Below are 20,790 nucleotides of genomic sequence, written 5' to 3' on the forward strand. Positions count from 1 at the left end.
AATAGGCAACATAGCCTAAGACAGACAGTGCAAAAACATTGACACTATAAGTAGTGCAAAATGCAAACCATGGCAAAAAGAAGACTGAGTGGAGTGAGAAATATTGCCTGAGATTATGTTATAGCAATTATAATATTCTATTTGGATTTAATGCTGTAGGCTATTGAAGATGTGGGTGGACAAAGGGGTAGCCTAGGCCTATACACTCCGTTTGAGAATGTCTAAATATGGATAGTCCTTGAGGTACTGGCCACTTTCTATAATAGCTTCAGTATCTTTAAAGATCTAAACGGTTAAAATTGATTTAGGCCTTTTATTTTGAAGGCACTTACCGGAAATTGTAACTTTTTAGTGTCACCTCGTCCTCTTGACACGGATCAGACCGGGCAGGACAAAATGTGAGTTATTGTAATTTGCCTGGATCATTTGTGTCCGCCCTTAACAGTTTTGTACGGGACTGTCGATGCTGTGGTTTTCTGTAACGTTCACTGAACAGCCGAATGAAACAGCCGTTTGTGCCGACACTAATTGTCTTACTACTCCCATAAGCTTAATTATGCACATCAGGTCACTATACAAATTAACATCAGAGCACAATTTCCCTGGTTTACAAATATTCAATGATGCACGTGAGGAGAGACATATATAGTTGTAGAAAATGCTTTAATTGAAAATATTAAATAACCTCTGAATCTTTAAACTGTATAAAGCAGTTACTGTGGCAATCTTATTTTTCATTACCTCTTATTTACAAACACTTGAAAGAAGAAAACATTTACAACAACAGCCACAGTTGAACCGAAACACGTTAGATTATAATTACCTGAATGCAGCCAACAGGGAGGGAGGGGGCTATGCCAGAACATTTAATACAGGGTGTGTACAGTTAAATGTTTTAGGAAAGCAAACATACATGACATGTCTAGAACATTAAAAATTGAGGAAACATTGACTACAAGATGAGATAACATTCATACGTCATGTTCATTTTAAAGTAGAAGTGCACATAAAAAAAACATTTGTAACCGTCTTTGACCATTCATTTCAATTTAAGACACCCTGAATGAGGACGAGGGGAACAACCATGTGTGACCGTTCATGTGCCCAAATGGTAAACGGTCTATCATTGGCAACTAGTCGGCAAGTTAAATAAAAAATTCTTAGAATTGAGGTGCATTGTGTTCTTTTCAGTCATCCAGTCTTAAAAAAAATCCATGTGAATTTGTACAGTATGTGTGTTTTTCTCAGCTCTTGACCTGTCTGCAGATGGAGGCTAACTGGTTAAAACAGCTGGTGACAGCTGCAGGGACACTTTGAAATGTTTCTCCCCTCCATCCTGCAAGGGCATCTAGGGCTTGTTTGGGGTTGCAGGGAGAAAGGTCATAGATGCAGTAGATTGCTGCTAACTGGACATTCCACGGCACACCTGAGGGAGAATGATGAGTAGAATTATTACTACTAAGAACATCTGCTGAATGGCTTTTGCACTTCAGATCACATCAGAGTATAAGATTTATTATTGGGTTTATTTTGTACATGTACATGTTTTGTATAGGGCTGTCAAATTAACGCGTTCATTTTGATTAATTAATCACAGAAAAATTAACGTGATTAAAAAAATTAACGCAGGTTAATCACACTTCTATATTGCCCTTTGACCCGGTGCAAAAGAGGTGAGACGATAGCGGAGCTGCACCTGTAGCTTGCAGACACGGCCCGCACAGGATTAAAGAGTAAAGAAAGAAGCAGGGGAAAGGGGCCGAGGGCTCTATGGATGTGTTATGGGCTGCTCCGGGCAAATAATCATGAAGGTAGGAATACGTCTTATGTTATTCTCCGCAGTGTCTGTGCATTATTGATTTAGTGGGTGCCTAATTAACAATGTAGGTTGAAAACAGTAGGTCTATCTCTCAATCTTCCTCCGTGTCTCACTTTTGTTTGCTAGCTGCGATCGTCTCCCGCAAACGCCCCCTCTCACTCTTCCTAGCATATGCCTGTCTTTTTTCTTCCTTTGTGTGTGTGTGTGTGTGTGTGTGTGTGTGTGTGTGTGCGTCATTTAGCCTGCTTGTTTTTTTGTGTTTTTTTCCGGCGCTAGTAGTTCCTAAATGTATTTCATGTAGAAACCTGGCTGAGTGGAGGAGACAGAAGTTGCGAGAGACGCAGAGAGAGAGAGAAAGAGAGAGCGAGAGAGAGAGTGAAACGGAAGGAAGCCTATAGGCCTAAAGTTGTTTATAAACAGGCAAAAAAGTGTCATAAGTATGCGATTAATTTAGATTAATTAATCACAGAGCCTGTAATTAATTAGATTAACTTTTTTTATCGCTTGACAGCCCTAGTTTTGTACTAATGAAAGACGGGTGGAGTTAAATTGGAATAAAGAGGGGCAGGGTATTAGTTACAGCTAAACTGAATGATTCTCTATTCACTGAATGAATACTCCTATTTTATACCTTCAGTCTGTCCATGCCTTCCAAACGTGTTGATGACGTTGGCGACGGTTACAACAGAGGAAATGCACCGCTCTTTAATTCCAAGTTGACCGAGGCGTCCTATTTGGAAAGCAAAAAAGGGAATGAAAATCTCAACTGTCACCTGGTTATCGTGAAATAACACATCACTTAAGGTTATGGTTAAGACAAAAGTAAAAAAAAATTATCAGAACAAACTGACCTATGAGGCGGAGTACAGTGGCGATGGTCACATCGGAGATGGGTGCTTGTTGATCTCTGGGCTGTGTCACCCAAGAGTTCATTAAAGGCCACAGGTCCTTGCTGTCAAAGCAAAGTGAACACGTTAGCACAGGATTACAGAAGTTAAAGGTGGAGTCAGCCATTCTGGAGAATTATTGTTGTCAAAATCAGTGAATCTCCTCACAATGAGCTACCTGACTTTACTATGTGTGTGCTAAAAAAAATCCAGTGTAACACAGACTAGGCTCTGTAAGCGGGCAGCTACGGTGTGCCCCATTTGTTTACATACCAGTTTACAGAGTTTAGGGTGCTAACTAAGTAACACTATTTTCTCCATCACACACACAGTACAGACAGGTAGTGGATAGTGAGGAGATATTTACTGATTTTGACAAAAAGCATTCTTCAGAATCGCTAACCTCACCTTTAACCTCTTCAACTGAAATTGACATGATTGCTTAAACTGTGTTTGGAACACAAACTGTGAACTGAATGACAACATTAAACAGTGGAGGTTCAAGCCAGGGAAATGAACATACCCCAATACACTTTCATAGGTCCACTTCCACTTTTTGTGTGCGCAGAGGAGGTGCAGCGTGAAGACATGGTCCCAGCCCTCAGTCCCCAGGTCCTCCCCATACCGACTGTGCTTGGTGAAAAACAGGCTTGACCCCGACCGAATATCAGACAGCGTTCTAGAGATCAGCTTGTCAATGTCACAGGGTGGACTCTGCAATAATACAGGGAGATTAGCTTTTTAGAGGGTTTGCTGTACTTAATGTGAGAGGATACAGATGGGAAAACTGGGAAAAAAGAGATGATGTGATGAAGACCAATAGTTGATTCTAAACTAAGGTTTAAAATGAATAAAATGGCAATGTTTTTATCAGTGACACTTGAAACTCAGGGGATGTATGTCAGACAAGCTACATTTGAGGAAAATCTTAAAATATTTCACCTTTTCCCAATCAAGGAATGCTGACAGGCAGCCGAGGGTGTTTTCTTGTGCTTTCAGTTTGGTGACAGTATGTATCGCCTGGCACAGACCACTGTTGTGAGAGAGAAAATTGGGCCAAGTTGTCACCATAAACAAAATCAGTTTAGCGGCGTCTGGGAAGTCTGCAGTGGGGGATACACAAAAAGAAAGAAAGAACACATATTAGTGCATCTAGGTGCAATAAAGTCAATATTCACATTTGTGAAACAGGATTTTGTAAGCTTCAATAAGTTTAAATGCCTGTGTTGGTATGTGTGAGCATTAAGAAATTAAGCAGATTGCTCACCTTCTGATAGAATGCTGTAGGCCAGGATGTGAGCCTTCTCCCAGTCCCTCTTCTGTCTACAGATCCCTGTATGGACTCTGCAAAGAGCCTGCATGTAGTCTCTGCTGAGGTCTGTTTTCTCTGCTTTCAGTTTCTTTAGGATGGCCAAAATCACATCGTCTGCCTTAATCTAATCAGAGAAGTGAGAAAAAATGCATGTAAGACCCGTACACTTGGATGCAGACTTTTGTAAACAACATCCTCTAATGAGCTATTGTCAAGCATTGGTCATTTTGTCAGCATTTGAACCATTGTTGTAATGTAATGTAACTTTATTTGAACAGGGACAGTGTACAAAAGAAACATTAACCTTGTTTAAAACAAGGAGAGATGCATTGTACCAGGTTTTAGCAAACTGCGATTTTCCACCTGTAGTCCCTGGGCAGGTAAAAACAATAAAAACTACCAAAACAAGACACAATAGTATTTAGACATGGGATTAAACATTATAAGGATAACAAGATACAATGATATAAATACATAGGATAAAAAAAGTTTACAAAAACACTACCTTACATATTTTATAAAAAATATACCCCTAGCACAACATTCTATCTGTGTGTGCAGGTCTGTTGCGCAAGCAGCCAAGCCTTTGTCAGACAGGAGAAAGATTTAGAAAATGTATCGGTAATTACATCTGTTGGGAGACTGTTCTCTTGTTTGATACCTACAGAGGAGAAGCACGACTTTCCAAATGTGGTTTTACATTGTGGGATTCTGCATTCTCCCCTAGTTGTTGACCTGGTTGCTCGCGCTGAGAATTCTGAGCCCAGTGTCACAAAGTTCCTTAAGGGAGGAGGCGCAGCAGTGTGTATGATTTTGTGTTTCATTTACATCTTTACTTTCCTTATACAAAGACTGTGCCTGCCTATATTGGTCAATTTTCTTCATTTTCCTTTATTAAAACCGACCGTAAACAAGTCACAAGAAGGGGGGTATTCAACAATAACAATACTTATAGGAAAAAGAGATTTCTGTCAATGAGAAAACATCTTTTAGGTTAAAAAAAGGGTTGTTGCAATACAATGTAAGCGACTGTATCTACTTCACTCCACACACATTGGGCCTCATTTATCAATGTATCTATCTGCGCAGAGGTTTGAATGATTAGAATGTATTGGCCCTTTCAGATAGCTCTACTCTAAAGTGTTTTAAAACACTGCTGCACAAACCGGCCCGTATTAACCTCCACAGAGCCAGGCAACCACCAGCTATGAGAGCGCCCACCGTCCTGCTCCACCACCGATCCTGGACCATTACTGCCGAGGTCCCGGATCGAAAAACAAGCCGAAACTTGCCGGTTAATGATGGAAATAAATCGCTCACTAAAATCTCAAAAGTGCGTCAAATAAATAAAATGTTAAGCTGAAAGTTGTGCTGTGTATTTTTATCATAAAGAGCAGCGTACTACTTGCATAGCCTACATATTTAATACTTAGGCTAACATTTTAAAAGCTATGAATGAATGCAGCCCCCGTGCTGCACATTTTTAAGTGAGTAATATGTTTATCTCGGTCTGAGCAAACACTGCATTAGTATTATCTACTAACAATTGTCCGACAAAGTCATCGGCTTCCCGGCACAGCCAGCACTGCAAGTCCATGCTGTTTTCAAACTTATGTACACAATGTGAGAGCTGGCGTGGGATTTGAGCGTACCCTACGCTCACATCCAAATTGATAAATGCCGAGGTTTGTGTGGAAATGTGCGTACACCCACTTTTCTGGTCTACGCACGGTTGATAATAAATGAGGCCCACTGTGAGCATTTTCCTGTCATTTTGATTGCCAGTGAATACAAAATAGTCCCCTCGTCTCCCTCATTTGATTAAGAAGTTGGATAGGCACCCGGGAAGTTTGCATCCAGTTATTTGTATTAGATAAGTAGAGTTCCAACTAAACACTAAAAGATGGCCTGTTTATGCCACACATATGGAGTTAACCATATGTGTGGCAGTTTGATTCGGTTTTGCAGGTAGGAATTATGACAATTTAAAAAGGCTGTGTACCAATTAACCTCACAATGATCATCTGAAAATGCTAGTCTTCTTATACTATACCGCTTGTTATAGTGTAAAAACAAGGCAAAGCACCCAGAATGAGAGTGGATGAATGGCAAGAGAGAAACAATTCAAAACATAATCCTCTAAAAATTAGCATACTCACCAAGCTGCTTTGGCAAATCTCAGAGATAACCTTCTTTTCCTCGTCTCTCAAGACAGGCTTTTTAGGCAGGTTACCAACATACAGGTGGCTCTGGATCACAGGCAATAGGTCAAAACACTGAACTTCTATTTGCTTTAAATAGTCAACTATTAGATTTTGCTCCGTAATCTCTCCACCTCCCAGGGCCGGAGAAGATGCTTTGTTTGGGAGCTGTTTGAGCGTCGCAGTCTGGGGTGAGGTGGTCTCCTCTCCACTGTTTGAGGAGGAAAAAGGCACCTGCTTGCGACTGACAGTAGGAGAGCAGCTGTCAAGCCTGAGACATTTGCTGTTTATGGGTTGAGGTACACCGTTGGCCTGCCTTTTCCCCCCTCTTGTCTCAGTCTTGGTGAAGGCCGTTGAGGTGGAGTTAATTGATTTAAAGCCAGACATTGGACCAACAGTGGTTGAAGGCAACGATCCACCCTCTGATGAACAAATGCCGAGACTGACGTTTCCTCTGAGAATGCTAAGGGTGCGTGCATGGGCAGAAAGCTCCGGATACATGGTGTCCAGAATCCTCATGGAGTTATCCTGAGACGGACTTGAGGAAGACAACGGTGAAGAGTTCATTGCGGTCAAGGGCAGGCGACCAGGGACGGGCACAGCATGTTTTGGAGTGGCAGAGCCAAATTGAAGTGGCGACGACGGGACCCCGTTTTCACGCAGTGGACTGTTTAGAGATGAGGAACTCAGATGCTGACTGTTGGGTGTCAAGTGGGCCTGGACAGGAGTGGAAGGTGAAGACAATCTCTCCATGGGCGAGGGAAATAAGAGTTTGCCGATAGCCTGGCTCGGATTGATGGATTTGCCCGCCTTTGGGGGTGTGCTCAGAGGGGTTAGAACAGGAGGAAGTGGAGGGCCCATTTCAGAGTGCACCTGGCCTATGCATTGTGGTGGTTGAGCTGCAGTTGAACCAGCCACTGGGATAGGCTCTTCCACTTTGAACTTTTGTAGGCTTTGTTTTCCAAGCATGTCTTGAACTGACTCCAAACATGTATTGGTTCCATTTGTGGTATCAGCATTTTGCTTGAATGAGGTAATAGGACTGACAGCGCCCAATTCACATTTGCTCACTTCATGGTTACTTGAGTCTGTGTTTTCCTGAGGCCCGTCTTTGACAATAACCTTTTGAATAACACCTCCTTCCTCTGAACTGGGCACAGGCTGTAGAGGTATTTTTTGTGTTGAACTGTGTTCAATGTTGACACAGACATTCATTTCCTCTGGGTGTGCGTGGGTTTCTGGAGCCAGCAAATGTTCCGTGGGAGACAGACACGAAGGACTCAATGCCGTGCACAAAGAATGCGTATTCTCTTTCAGAGATTGACAGTTAACAGTGTTTGTATCTTGGCAATCAGAAAGGGAAGGACCGTGTTCTACTAGTACTTCACTGTTCAAAGTCCCTATGTCAACATACTTTTTTAAAGGAGTTTCTACATTTGCTTGACCAGATTCCTGGTCAACATGGCTTTCGTCACCTCCAATCTTCAAAAGTGGAGACTTAGGAGACGGATGTCCGTTATCACCATGCAACTGTGAGGAAACATCACTAAATTCCACAACAACAGTTCCATGTGCATCATTTCTATCTTCCTCCACAGGAAGTTTATTTGGTGAATCCTTTTCAAGCTTCTCTTCAACATTTTCATTTGAGAAACTGCTGATACTGTAAGTGTTGCTTGACAAACAGGTGTCACCTTGTGGCACGACTGTGTCCTCGCCAAGACACTCTTTATTCTCCTGGGGTTCAGAGACTAGGGAATCCTGACTTTCCTGCCTCAGACCACAAGAGTCCTGTTGACCTTTTCCCATTTCTGAACCACTTTTAGCATTTGCAACCTCAGTGTCTCTCAGAGAGTCAATGAACATTGGGTTAGTAACCGAGTAAGCAAGTGGCTGAACATCTCCTACTTCCTCAGAGGTTACAGTTGAATCTTCTGTTCCGGGTGAATCTGCACCATGAGCAGTGACTGTTTTGGAACCAGTGAAATCACTAGGGCTTGTGTCTACATCCATCTTTGTTATAGTTTCTGGCGGATCTTCCTTTGCTTTTCTTAAGGCATTTTTGGTTTCAGAGATGCTATTGGCACCACTGCTGTTGGGATTTACACTGCAGGATGGCTCTGGACTTTCCGTAGTTAACGACACCATCTCAACCAAGATTGTAATGTCTGATGATGAAGAAGTAGCAGATGATGATGCAGATATTAAATTCAAAGTTTCTTGTTCCTTCTCAGTCTGCATGTGTTTTTCGAGATGCATTTCTTCACCATCTTCGCAGCTTTTTTCCTTGGTTTCCATAATGCCACTCAACTCAATTTCACCCAAGTCTTTGGAGTCACCATTGGAAATGTCTTCCACTTCCTGTGGCGTGACCGCTGGTAAATCCACATTCTGCTCTGCTGGTGCCTCAGGAGATTTTAGACAGTGGCTTGTGGCAGACGTTGTGATGATTGAGGAATCCTCTCGTTGAACAGGAACAGTGTCATCCGAGGGTTTGGGATGGTTTTCCTTTTCTCCATCATCCGCTTCCATAGATTCCATCTCTGCACCCTGAAAAAAAAAGAAATAAGAGAAGAAGGATGTGATTTACAATACACATTGTATTAATATGAGAGGGACCATGCTTCTTTTGGTTATGGTAAGATGTCTTGCATCGTATTTATACAAAGAGATTGCAACACAGAATCTAACAACATAAATAAAAACAGGTGATGCTACATTTAAGTCAGTAATAAAAAGTGAGATATTTCCATGAAAAGTACCTGAATTGTCTCGAACTCTGGTATGGGTGATATGCATGAAAGCATTGGTTTAAACATTGCCATTATCTCCTCAACAGACACTTGGAAGCTGCCCCAATCTGTAGAGGACTCCTCAGGTTTGTGTTCCTTGGACAATCGCTTATTTTTGGGGGAGGGGTTTGTTTGCTTCTTGGCACCTGCTGTCTGCAGACATGATTGACGCTTGGCGGCTTTCTTCCCATCAGGAGAGCGCTTTAACTGTGTGTAAATGTTTTTTGTTTGCATGGGGTGACTGTTGGATTCACTGATTGTGTAAGAAGCAGACTGGGACGTGAGACTTGGAGGATAATGTATTCTGTTTTGCAGAGAGGAGGGCGGAACATGATTCAAACTGGACTCTGGAATGACAAGAATAAAAAGAGAGTTGAATGAATGTAGAAAAGGTAAAAAGTCTAAATAAAGAAAGAAACAAAACTGAAAAAAACACAGAAGTCACTGAGGTTGTGTAAAGGTGAGGACACGGATATACAAGAGGGCTTGAAGATGCCTCACCAGATACGTGAAACAGATTCGGAGGGTGCTGCTGCTGAGGTTCTACACATGCCCACAAATGTGCCAGTAGCGTTTGGAACTTTTCTAGAAAAAAAATGCAAATAGTCATATGGTGTAAAGGGAAACGTTACAAAAAAATCTGCTTTAAATGCATGTGATTAGCTCATTACATAAATATGATCAAAAACAAAGTGAAGCCAAATGCATACCTTTGTCAACTTTGGGCTCCTGAGGTGCAGTTGCCTGAGTTGACGTGCTCCTATGTTCTGTGGAGAAATCACAATAACTTAAAGTGAGAAACAGACACTTATTTATTTTATTTTATTGAGAGAAAAAAAAAACATTTCTAAGAACTAGGCTATATGCTGAAAAGCAACCAGGAGAAGGGGAAAAAAAAGCCGTGACGTGTTTACCTTTACTCCTCTCTCTTTCCAGCTTCATCAGTCTCACCTGCAAATTGAAATTATACACAGAGAAAGGTCAGTTTGTAGTAAAAAAATATATATATATAAATCAATTTGTAGTTTATAAAACTTATTTACTGCACCTGGAGGTCATCGATATTACTCTCTAGCAGGATCTTCTCTTTGGTAAGTTGTGATGTTTGATGATTATGTTTGCAAACAGAGTCTGAAATAGGGACGAAAAGATATATCACTTAAGAACCAAGCAAGTGATTTTATACAAACAGAGATGCAAGAAATCCTCACATACATGAAATAATTCTTCATATGGTGTGAATTACAGATTTTGAATACTAACCTTCGAGCACTCTAACTTTACTTTCAAGCTTGTTCTTTCTGTTGATAACAAAAAACAACATGGAACCTTTCATCACATTGGGTTTTAAAATATATTTTTTTCACAAACAATGACACATAAATGATCATAATGCAGCACAAAGTTAACTCAAGTTCCATAACAAATAACACAAAAAGAAAGAGAAACACACACACATGACTCATTTATGTGCAATTCAAGCAATATCTTAACCCATTGATGACTATGGCAATCTAGGATGCATGTCCTTAATGCCTGAGGGTTTTCTGAAAAAATAGTACGAATTGTCAAGTCTACCAAAACCTTAATATCTAAGCCTGTGTAGCACATAGAAACATGAAATAAAATACATTTAAAAGTTAAGGTTCACAGGTTTTATTTAAACATGCTCCCCTAGCGCTTACAAACCAACGAATATTTCTAAAAATCGTCAAAATTAGATGAATTAGAAAATTATTAAATATTGTTAATAAATAGATGCAATGTGTTGTGTGATTTTCGTCAGTAGTCTATAGTAGACCTTGATTCTGCGCACCAAACGCCACTAACTGTTCTGTCGCCGACATAGCTGGCGTATTTTTTTTATTATTTTTTTTTATTTTTTTTTTATTTTTATTTTTTATTGACATGATTTTCGGCAAACCACACAACTTTTGGGTGGTCACGTGGTCTTAAAAAAATCAACAAAACCCACCTCATGTGTATTTGAACCAATGACAGTGCATTCTATGCTGGGAATGCCATGAAAATTAGATAAAGTAATAATGCTGCACGACGCAGCATCAGGCAGGAGAGCCAATGTGGCATCGCGCAGCAGCCGTCATCAATGGGTTAAGCAAATATGTAACTTCTTACGTGCTTGTTGTCTTGGTGTTCTCCTCTATCAATTGTTCAACTCGATCCGCTTGAGCTTGAGCTTTCATCAAAGACGTCTGAAGAGGTGAAAATGAACAAAAGTTATTTATTTTCCCAGAGCTGCATTTCATCACAGACTGCTATCTAAAGCTACATGTGAACACTGTTCCAGTAACTGTCAGTCTGAGATTGTCAGGGTGTATTTGGAGGACACATTTGTTTTGTTTACCTGCGTTTCCAGCAAATCATTTTCTACTACGGCCTTTTCCCTCTTCAGCTTTGCGTTTTCAAGGGACTGCGTTTCCATCAGTTCTGAGAGTTTGAAAGACAATTTAGAACAGAATCAAAGTAGCACAGCAGAAATGTTCGACTAAGGATTGCTTAAGAATGATGCATATTTTCCAATGGAAATGTTACAGTACCTTTCATATCCTTTAGCTGTTCTTCAAGTGTCTTATTTCTGAGGGATAACAAGAATATCAGTAACATGTTATAACAAAGATAAAACATCATGATAGCTGTCATAATTCGGACTAAATGATGTCTTACTCTGCTGTTGTTTTGCTGTGTTCCTGCTTCAATGTTTCTATCTTTTCAGACATCTGTGCATTGGCCTTCAGAGCACCCTATACAAAATAAACAGTGCGATTATCATCAAGAGAGCAGAAAACAACAACAAACTAAAATACACAATGACACCACATGTAGAGTTGTTTTGTTGTTGCAGTAACACTATACATACAGCTACATTCTTATCATCAGAAGGAATATCATTTACATAGGATTTGACAGAGAAATAACCATACCTTCTTTTCTTCTCGTTCTGCCTGCCAAGAGTCATAATCCACCGTCTTTTTCTGCAGAGCAACCAGTATGTGCTGAAGCTCCTCCAGCTGTTGTTGAAGCCTGATCGTGTCTCTGCATTAAATACATGTTAAGAACACGAGTCTTATAAAACCAGTTGCATGCAACATTGAAAAAAATAAAGGAATGTGAATGTTTTTCTTCATACAGCATGACCTGACAGGTGTCTTAGCACCAAAACTGTTTGTTGATACATGTATGGTTTTCACAGATACATGTCTCTGGAAATCAGGTTCATTCTTAATGTTATTATCATAATTATTATTAATGTGTACGCACGTATTGAATTTGGTTAGCCATCTATCTTACGCCTGATACCTGGCCCGGCTCCACAGTAATCACAGATATCTCAAAATATCGAGGTATTGCTAATGTCCATGGCAAAGTTAGCGTTAACTGTAATTGTTCTTTGCTGATACGTGTCACCATGGTGATTGTCATTCGTTGATACTCACTCCGAAGCAGTGATCTTCTGTTTCAATGCCAGAAATGACGACACATACTCTGTCAGGCTCTGTAATAAGAGACGAACCAAAATAAAAACAAGCAGAAAAAGCATGTTAACCGAAACGTTCACTGGAGCCGATAATACATGAAAACCTGAATTGTGTCGCAGCCGTGGGACACTGTTTATTTTCTTTGTACAGGGACGAAATATAACTTTGTATTTGACTTTTCTGTCACTGGAACATGATCTGACCTGGTGCAAAACAGAGCAGTTTTGACAGTTTCCAACCGTTGCGTCCGCGGCGATGGCTAACATTTTGGACTGACTGTCCCCTGGCATCATGGTAAGAAAAATCCCGACACCCCGTAATTATATATAACATAAATTGACGACCACGTCCCAGTGAAACAAAAATCCAGGTTCAAAACAACTTCCATGCACCTATAAAGACATTTTCGCCTCTCCCACGTTGGCCAAGGACCCAAGCCAGGACCCCAAAGGGGAGCTTTGTGAGATGCCGGAAAGTTAAATAAAATAAAATACATTCCTGCTACGTTATAAGCATATTTAACGTATTTTTTTATTCAATTGAATGTGAGTAAGACAAGGGTTCAGTTCTATATTTGTTTTTCCTTCGGCCTAAATATTCTGGTTCATGTCATGCGGAGTTTTCTTCAGGCAGTTTATTGTGGCATATGGGGGCGTTTACTGATGCAAATACGCTACAAACAGTGCGGTTCCGGAAGTACAAATCCCATTCATTTTCTCCCCATGATTTTATCCGTTTTATCCCCATGATTTTCTACATCTCTGCGTTCCAATCCCCATACTTCCATACTATTTGTATGCCAGGAACAGATTAAGTTTGTCCTAATACATGCACGTCAATTGTAGTATGCTGAAAATACATAAATGCCCCACTAACTGCATTTTGGAGTATTCATCTTTATTCTTGACATTTCTTGACATAATGAAAAAAAATCTTCCTTATCTGATTTATTTTTCTCTCCTGTGGCCCTCAAACTCTTCTGCACTTTAGTAGGCCTATGTAGGCTAGTATAAAACAAAAGTATGTGATTTGGAACTCAGTGCAAGATTTGGATTTCTTCCATGGTCCTATTAGATGATTTGATACGCCATGATGTCCCTCAGTTCCCAGTGCGATGCCGACGTCCGCACGTAATCGGCGATTAATGAATGAAGAGTAAAACAAACATTTATTAGATGATTATGAGACCCAAGGCAATTGCCTACCTTTGCACAATGGTTAAGTTTGCCTCTGGGCGCGCGCGCGCACACACACACACACGCACACACACACACACACACCACGCGTGTGCATGCACTTCTTTCACATAGGCTAATTGAAACGTATTTTTCAAAAGCAACATTTAGGCCATTATTCTCATATTTGACATCCCGGTCATGAATTGTGATTAAAATGGATAAAAACGTGTTTTAGTATAATATACAATGTAGATGAGAGGATGATTATTAAAAAAACAGGTCACTTTTCGTTTTTCGCGTTTTGATTTCCAAACGGATATGGATTGAACGGAAGGTACACGGATTCAGTTGTTACCATCCTGGACCTATTACATTTATGCCTACAACCCAAAAATTCCCAAAACGTTGGGACGTTAATGTAAAATATGAAAAAATAGAATGTGATAAATTCTTAATCTTTTTCGACATGTATTCAATAAATACCTGTACAAACACATGCATTTGTTTAAACTGATAAACTTTATTGTTTTTTGTAGGCTAAATATAGGCCTACACAAATTTAAAAATTGCAACACATTTTCAAAAAAGTTGGGACAGGGGCATATGTTTACCACTGTTTTACTTCACCCTTTCTTTTAACAACACTGACTAAGCGTTTGGGAACTGAGGACATTACTTGTTGACATTTTTAAGGCAAAATTATTTCCCATTCTTGCTTGAAATACAACTTCAGATGCTCGACATTCCGGGGACTCCATTGTGATAATTTGTGCTTCATAATGTAAAGACAGATATGGACTCCAGACAGGCCAGTCTAGTATTCGCACTCTGTTCCTACGAAGCCAAGCTGTGCTAAGATGTGCAGAATGTGGCTCGGTATTGTCTCGCTTAAATAAGAAGGGAGGTCCCTGAAATAGATATTGTCTGCATGGCAGCATGTTGCTCCAAAACATGTACTTTTCAGCATTATTGGTGCCTTCATAGATGTACAAGTTACCCAAACCATTGGGCACAAACCCATACAATCACAAACACTGGCTTTTCAACTTGGCTATTGGTAAAAATCTGGATCGTCCATGAACGTCAGAACGTCCATGATTTACACAAACAATTTGAACTATAGACTCGTCAGACCACAGCACACTGTTCCACTTTGCGTCAGTCCATCCCAGATGAGCCCAGGCCCAGCGAAGTCTGATGCATTTGTGAATGTTGTTAACTTTGCATGGTATAGACTTATCTTGCATTTGTGGATGTAGCGACAAACTGTGTTTACCGACAATGGTTTTCTGAAGTGTTGCATGGCCCATGTAGTGATATCCATACAATCATGTCATTTTTTTAATACAGTGCCACCTGAGGTCATGGGCATTCCATTTTACACATTTGAAATCCTTTAATTATTTGCAGGAATGTTGTCTGTTTACCTAGGGGGCAAAACCCCTTTTTTTGGAAAAACAGACATGGAGCGTTGTAAAAGGTTGTTCACCAGAAATGATATCCAGGACCTTCCAGGATCCCAACCTGGGTGGACAACCTGGTCAACTAGCTGCTGGAAAGCTACAGGGGGCCGACATAGAGCAAATCAGAACCACTGTTTAAGTGAATGGGGATGAGCTAATAGGGAATTTTTTAAACTTATAGATATCATTATAAAACTTTGCAAGTTGATTACTGACATTAAAACATCAACTTTTTGTATAACAGTATTTTCCAAAAAGTTTGAATAAATATGAAAAATCATCAATATCGTACTAATGATGCGTACATTTGCATATCTGCAAAGCCCCAACATCTAGATGTTGGACAAAAGCAGAGTCAATTTGTTTTACAAATTTTAAAACAAAACAAGTGTCCAACTGCCTGAAGCTTTTCCTAATCACAGTTCAAATTTCATCAATAACCCATAGAAAATTAATTTTTTTACACTGTTTTTTCCAAGGGAATGTCTAGCCGTTTCCTGAAATACCAGCTGGAGACTCCAAAAGGACACTTTTGGTCCATAGCACATGAAATGTAACTGTGTAAAAAATGTATTTTCTATGGGTTATTGATCAAATTTGAACTGTGATTAGGAAAGGCTTCAGGCAGTTGGACACTTGTTTTGTTTTCAAAATTTTAAAACAAATTGACTTTGTTTTCTTCCAACATCTAGGTTTTGGGGCTTTGCAGATATGCAAATTTACACATTAGTAAGATATTGATGATTTTTCATATTTAAACATTTTGGAAAATACTGTAATACAAAAAGTTTTTGTTTTAATGTCAGTAAACTGGCAAAGTTCCATAATGATATCTATAAGTTAAAAAAATTCCCCATTAGCCCGTCCCCATTCACCCCCATTCACTTAAACAGTGGTTCTGATTTGCTATGTCGGCCCACTGTAGCTTACCAGCAGCTTGTTGACAAGGTTGTCCACCCAGGTTGTGATCGTGGAAGGTCCTAGATGTCATTTTTGGTGAACAACCTTTTACAACGCTCCATGTCCATAAAATCACTTTGCCCCCTGGGTAGTTGGACTGTTTCTCTGCCGTTCTTCCCAAAGTGGTTAGCCTTTATATCCATTTATGATAATATCCCCTGTGAGTAATGTTCCAAACAGGTGTTTGTTTTAAAACATTCTACAGCTTTCCCAGTGGGGCAGCATTACCTCCTAGTTTAGTCCAATCACTCCTAAGTGTACAGGGAAACAGTGTATTCAGTATGTTTCCTAAACTGCAGGCAACACCGCAAGTAGTCAGCTGATCGACTAGGTTATTGTTGTTATAATTTCCAACCGTAATGGTCACACTTTACCCATTGCAGTAAAATGTAAACAGGCTATTGCATCAGAAGATTCTAGAGAACCCCAAAACAGAAAAGTCAGCAATTCTCTTAGAAATTTTGATATTTGAATTTTTATTCATTACATATTCATAAGTCAAAAACAGTTGGAATGGTTTCTGTTGCAATTTTTTTAAAGGTCCACCCCTATTTTCTCACAAAATGCCTGTACTAACAAGGGCTTACAAAACACCATTATAAACGTGACGGCCTGGCCCAGAGCTCCGGCCGTCACGTTGTAGCTGGTCAGGAGGTGAACGTAGTTGTAACCTTTGGGCTCTTCTGGTTTGTTAACTTCTTTAAATCCCATTTGTCCTGAAAAGGAGAGAACACAAAGTAGTGTAACTAGAAGAAATTGAGTACATGAAAACCTGAACCGACTCAAACTCTGATAATTCACTCCTGCGCCATACAAATCGTAGGCCTACACATAATTTCATGTCGTTCACAGAAAATGTTAAACTTGGAATCACAGTATCGAACAACGTCACAAACAAAGATTTTACTATAAAAAAAGGCAAAAGACCAAGGCTTTACACAAATTCTGCCAGTCTGGTTTCCCAGAACCTGCTCACCTTTAGCATCATGCTCTTGCATGGACATCATTGACAGAAGTTCAAAAGTCTTTTTTAAGGATATCTCATTGGGAGAATTAGCTGTACCACAAAATAAATGAGGTTAAGCTACACCAACATTATCTTCCGACATCTTAAACAATATTTCAAATATTTTCTCACCTTCCATTCCATCTTGCATCCCATTTGTGTGTACCATCAACTGGCAAACAAGAGCCTATGGACAATGAATGTGTTATGTATTAACTGTTCAGTTGGATGGCACAACATATCACAGACTTGTTATTATGAAAATACATTTTCAGGAACTCATTTTCAAAAGTTATGCCAAAGCATTTTCTATTAACCAACAGAGAGTGTCTTGAATTACGTTACCTTACTCTTGTACTTGCTATACTCTACTACCATTTTCTTCAACACAAGCTTGTAAAAGTAAAAGAAAGAATACAAACCTTTGGCAAGCAAAACTGCCAGCATACAAATTTGCAAAGCTCCAACAGCTCCCATTGCTTCAGTGATCAAGAGAAAATGCTACCTGTGCCACATGGCAAAACCCTATCATATAGAAGGTCTCAGCTGTTGCTCATTAGCTCTAATTGTCTTCCTCTTCAAACATGAACCTTCAAAGTGACCATGGTATTACTCCACACCAGTGGATGGTGGCAATGCACCTATTCTTTCTAAAATAATTAAAAAAGAAGAAGAGAATTGTCACAAGTAATAAGACTTTACTTTGTTGGATTCTTTTGTCAATTAATGGACCCAATTAAATGTTAAAATAGTTATTGATCATAAAACGGCAGGGAAAAGGAGATACATTATAAATGACTTTACAGCAGTAGTAACAAGTAGCCAATTTATTCCAACATGTGCACTATGCGTTCTTATAAACATTGTCAACAGAGGGCACTGTTGTACAGATAACAGTATTGCTATTTTTCCCTCTCTTTCTCTCTCTCCCTTGTACACACACACACACACACACACACACACACACACACACACACACACACACACACACACACACACACACACACACACACACACACACACACACACACACACACACACACACACACACACACACACAGAGAGTTATTGATATCTCAGAATTTGATTAAAATATAGTAAATGAAGACAAAGTTTTGAGATGAGATTTTTTTTGTTGAGTGGCGGCCACTAAAGGTGTCAGAGCTTGTTGTAGATGCGTCCTGATGGCAAGATAATAACCCTGTAACTTCAGATGAACCTTCTGAGTGTAGCGTCAAGGCGCAAGAGCACACTCTTTTCAAAAAGATGCAGTCAGAGTAGCATAGTTTCTTTAAAGTGAAAAGGGGAGTACGGGCATTATTTTCCATTTCCTGTCCCTCTCTCGGACCGATAATCTCTTCTTACCTGACATGTGATGGGTTACCCCTTGGTTGTTGCAGATTTGTTTCGATCACGGTTGTCATCAGGAAGCCTTTGTCTGATCACTACCTGTGCATTTTTTAAAAGAGTGTTTTGCCCTCTTGATCCCTTACTTCTTGTGGGGTTTTAATTTCCTTTTTTTTGCTTTGTCAAGCAGCCACATATTATAGGCTACAGAGCAATATTGAAATTGGCTGTCTAATGAAAACCAAAGTGTGATTCACTAGAAACAATCAATGATTGTTTTAACAGCATAATTATTACTAAAGTAGGATATTCACGGTTGAAGATTTACACACAGGCAGGGGCACAGCTGAAAGCAACTACAGAGAGATGGTTGATGAGGAGGAAAACCCCTTTTTTTCTCTCTGTACCCAACTCTCCTGGCTCACTCCCTCTTTCTTACAGCATTTTTCAATGACAGCAGCAAGTACATATGCGCTCCCTCCACCCGTATTGCTTTCTTCTGTATTTCTCTTCCATCTCCTCAGACTCTTCTTATCCTCTCTCTCTCTCTCTCTTGCTGCAGACCTTGTTGCTATTCTCCAGGGATTATGACAATCGGGGGTTGTTTTGGGCATCTGAGTCTCCTTGACTTGTTGCAAGATGACTAAAGGCGTTGAAAAGGCTAACACCATTCTGGCATTACTGTTAGCTATGGTGCTGGCTTGCGTACTCTCCTTTGCGGACTGAGGACTAGAGCTTATACAGGGCTACATGCTCATTTTCTTAAAGACTCAATCATATTTCCTTTTTGTTTCATCATGTTTTGATGTGAAACATAATGCAAATCAATAGTGTGGGGTGGTGACAGATGAAATCCTTAGTCTAGGCATGATGATAGTATCATGTCTATTTGAATGCTTAAGCCAAACAAGTATGATTGAAGTGCTCTTCCTGAGTGAAAAACATTTAGACCATATGACAGCACTGGTCTAAATCTGATGTACTGTAAACTGATAGCGGAAAATACATTAAGGTAAGAACCATGCATCTGCTGATGCTGACACAACACACATTTTGTTTATTGTTCTTTAATTTACACCGTAAAAAATAAATCACATTGAAGTAGCATTTCCTGTCATCCGCCATAGGATTAAAACCATAACAAATATATAATGCATTATTGTTGTGTCTTATCAATGCATGCAATACATGACGTTGTGGGTAAAAACAATGTAATGGCATTGGATAATGGAGCGGAGGCTCTTCAAACAACATGCTCACACATTTTGTTATTGATGAAATTAATTCCTTTACATAGCTGCAAATGAATACCATTGGGCTTTTGACACTACACATTTAAAATAAAATACATGTTTTGAATAAAACAAAAGGTGCTTTTTGTCAGCATGACATCCTATGAAACATAATACAAAATATGAAGGTAATGGGCTTAGGTTAGAGTAATAAAATTACAGTTATAGTGCTTAGTCTTCCAGCAATGCTGTATCGTAAAGCCAATAAATAAAACAAACAATACTGTACATGGGTCACCCATTTCATTTGTTCTGTCCTGAAAGTTGAGAATTTTACATTGACTTGGTGACCGAAGACAACGTTGTAGCACCACTGAGTATCAGTTCACACAGCCCTCAGAATAGTTCTCCCCTGTATGATGCCTTTATTTACAGTACATTGCAGCCTGAAGTCTCCTGCTACTGTATTTTACAGCTGAGGAAGCCCACTTGGATTATCCCCAGTCTATTCTTTATCAAGCCTTTAGAGTGGAATTGTGTTTTCTTACTTGTTTCTTTGAAATATCCCTTTTAATATCAGACCCCAGATTTCCAATTGATCAAGAATTGCAGTGCAGACCAGGGCGTTTCCACATGTTGTTGCAGGGCAGTGCCTGAAAGCTCGTCAGGCATTTTCTCTCTGTTGGCCTGCCATCGCTGGCCTTCGGTTGACTGGAAGATGTCGGGTGTCCTGGGTACAAATCTGTCCAATTACATACAGTACATAAACAAAGCTGGGATTATTCAGGTCTTCAGTTTCTGTTGGACATGTCACTCCTCTTCACTTTAATCAAGATTCCCATTCTAATAATTCCTCCTGATCCTCTCCTTTATTTGTACTGTCCTGATCACATTCCTGTGTGGTGCTGTCAGCATCGTGTTCTTGTATCCAGATGTCCGGCATCGCGGGGAGAGGAAAGGGCACGGCAACTCTTTTGCACTTCCAATGAAATGTCATTAGTTGTTCAGTGCTCGTCACACGCTTGAAGCGAAAAACTCTCCAGCACGGGGCGTCAAATATAGTTTTAGTCTATCCTACTGCCTACGTGTCAAAGAC

General features: G+C 39.9%; 1 protein-coding gene across 2 annotated transcripts; it reads right to left on the reverse strand.

The window, feature by feature from the left end:
* Nucleotides 1-656: 656 nt before the first annotated feature.
* ice1 (KIAA0947-like (H. sapiens)) lies at nt 657-12,897 on the reverse strand. Of its 2 annotated transcripts, none has more exons than XM_080040335.1 (20): nt 12,712-12,897; nt 12,467-12,525; nt 11,954-12,065; nt 11,697-11,773; nt 11,570-11,607; nt 11,377-11,459; nt 11,148-11,224; nt 10,275-10,312; nt 10,060-10,142; nt 9,926-9,962; nt 9,722-9,778; nt 9,513-9,596; nt 8,982-9,358; nt 6,178-8,760; nt 3,974-4,142; nt 3,649-3,809; nt 3,230-3,420; nt 2,671-2,771; nt 2,451-2,549; nt 657-1,426 (listed from the first exon to the last, which is right to left on the reverse strand). In XM_080040335.1, the coding sequence occupies exons 1-20, from the start codon at nt 12,799-12,801 to the stop codon at nt 1,245-1,247; spliced, it is 4,698 nt and encodes a 1,565-aa protein (XP_079896461.1). In that variant the 5' UTR covers nt 12,802-12,897; the 3' UTR covers nt 657-1,244. The 2 variants fall into 2 exon arrangements, with proteins under 2 accessions (XP_079896461.1, XP_079896460.1); XM_080040334.1 differs by having other exon boundaries at nt 6,178-8,769.
* Nucleotides 12,898-20,790: the final 7,893 nt, after the last annotated feature.

This window comes from Ammodytes marinus (genome assembly GCF_949987685.1).
Source record: "Ammodytes marinus genome assembly, chromosome: 13".
NCBI lineage: Eukaryota > Metazoa > Chordata > Actinopteri > Uranoscopiformes > Ammodytidae > Ammodytes > Ammodytes marinus.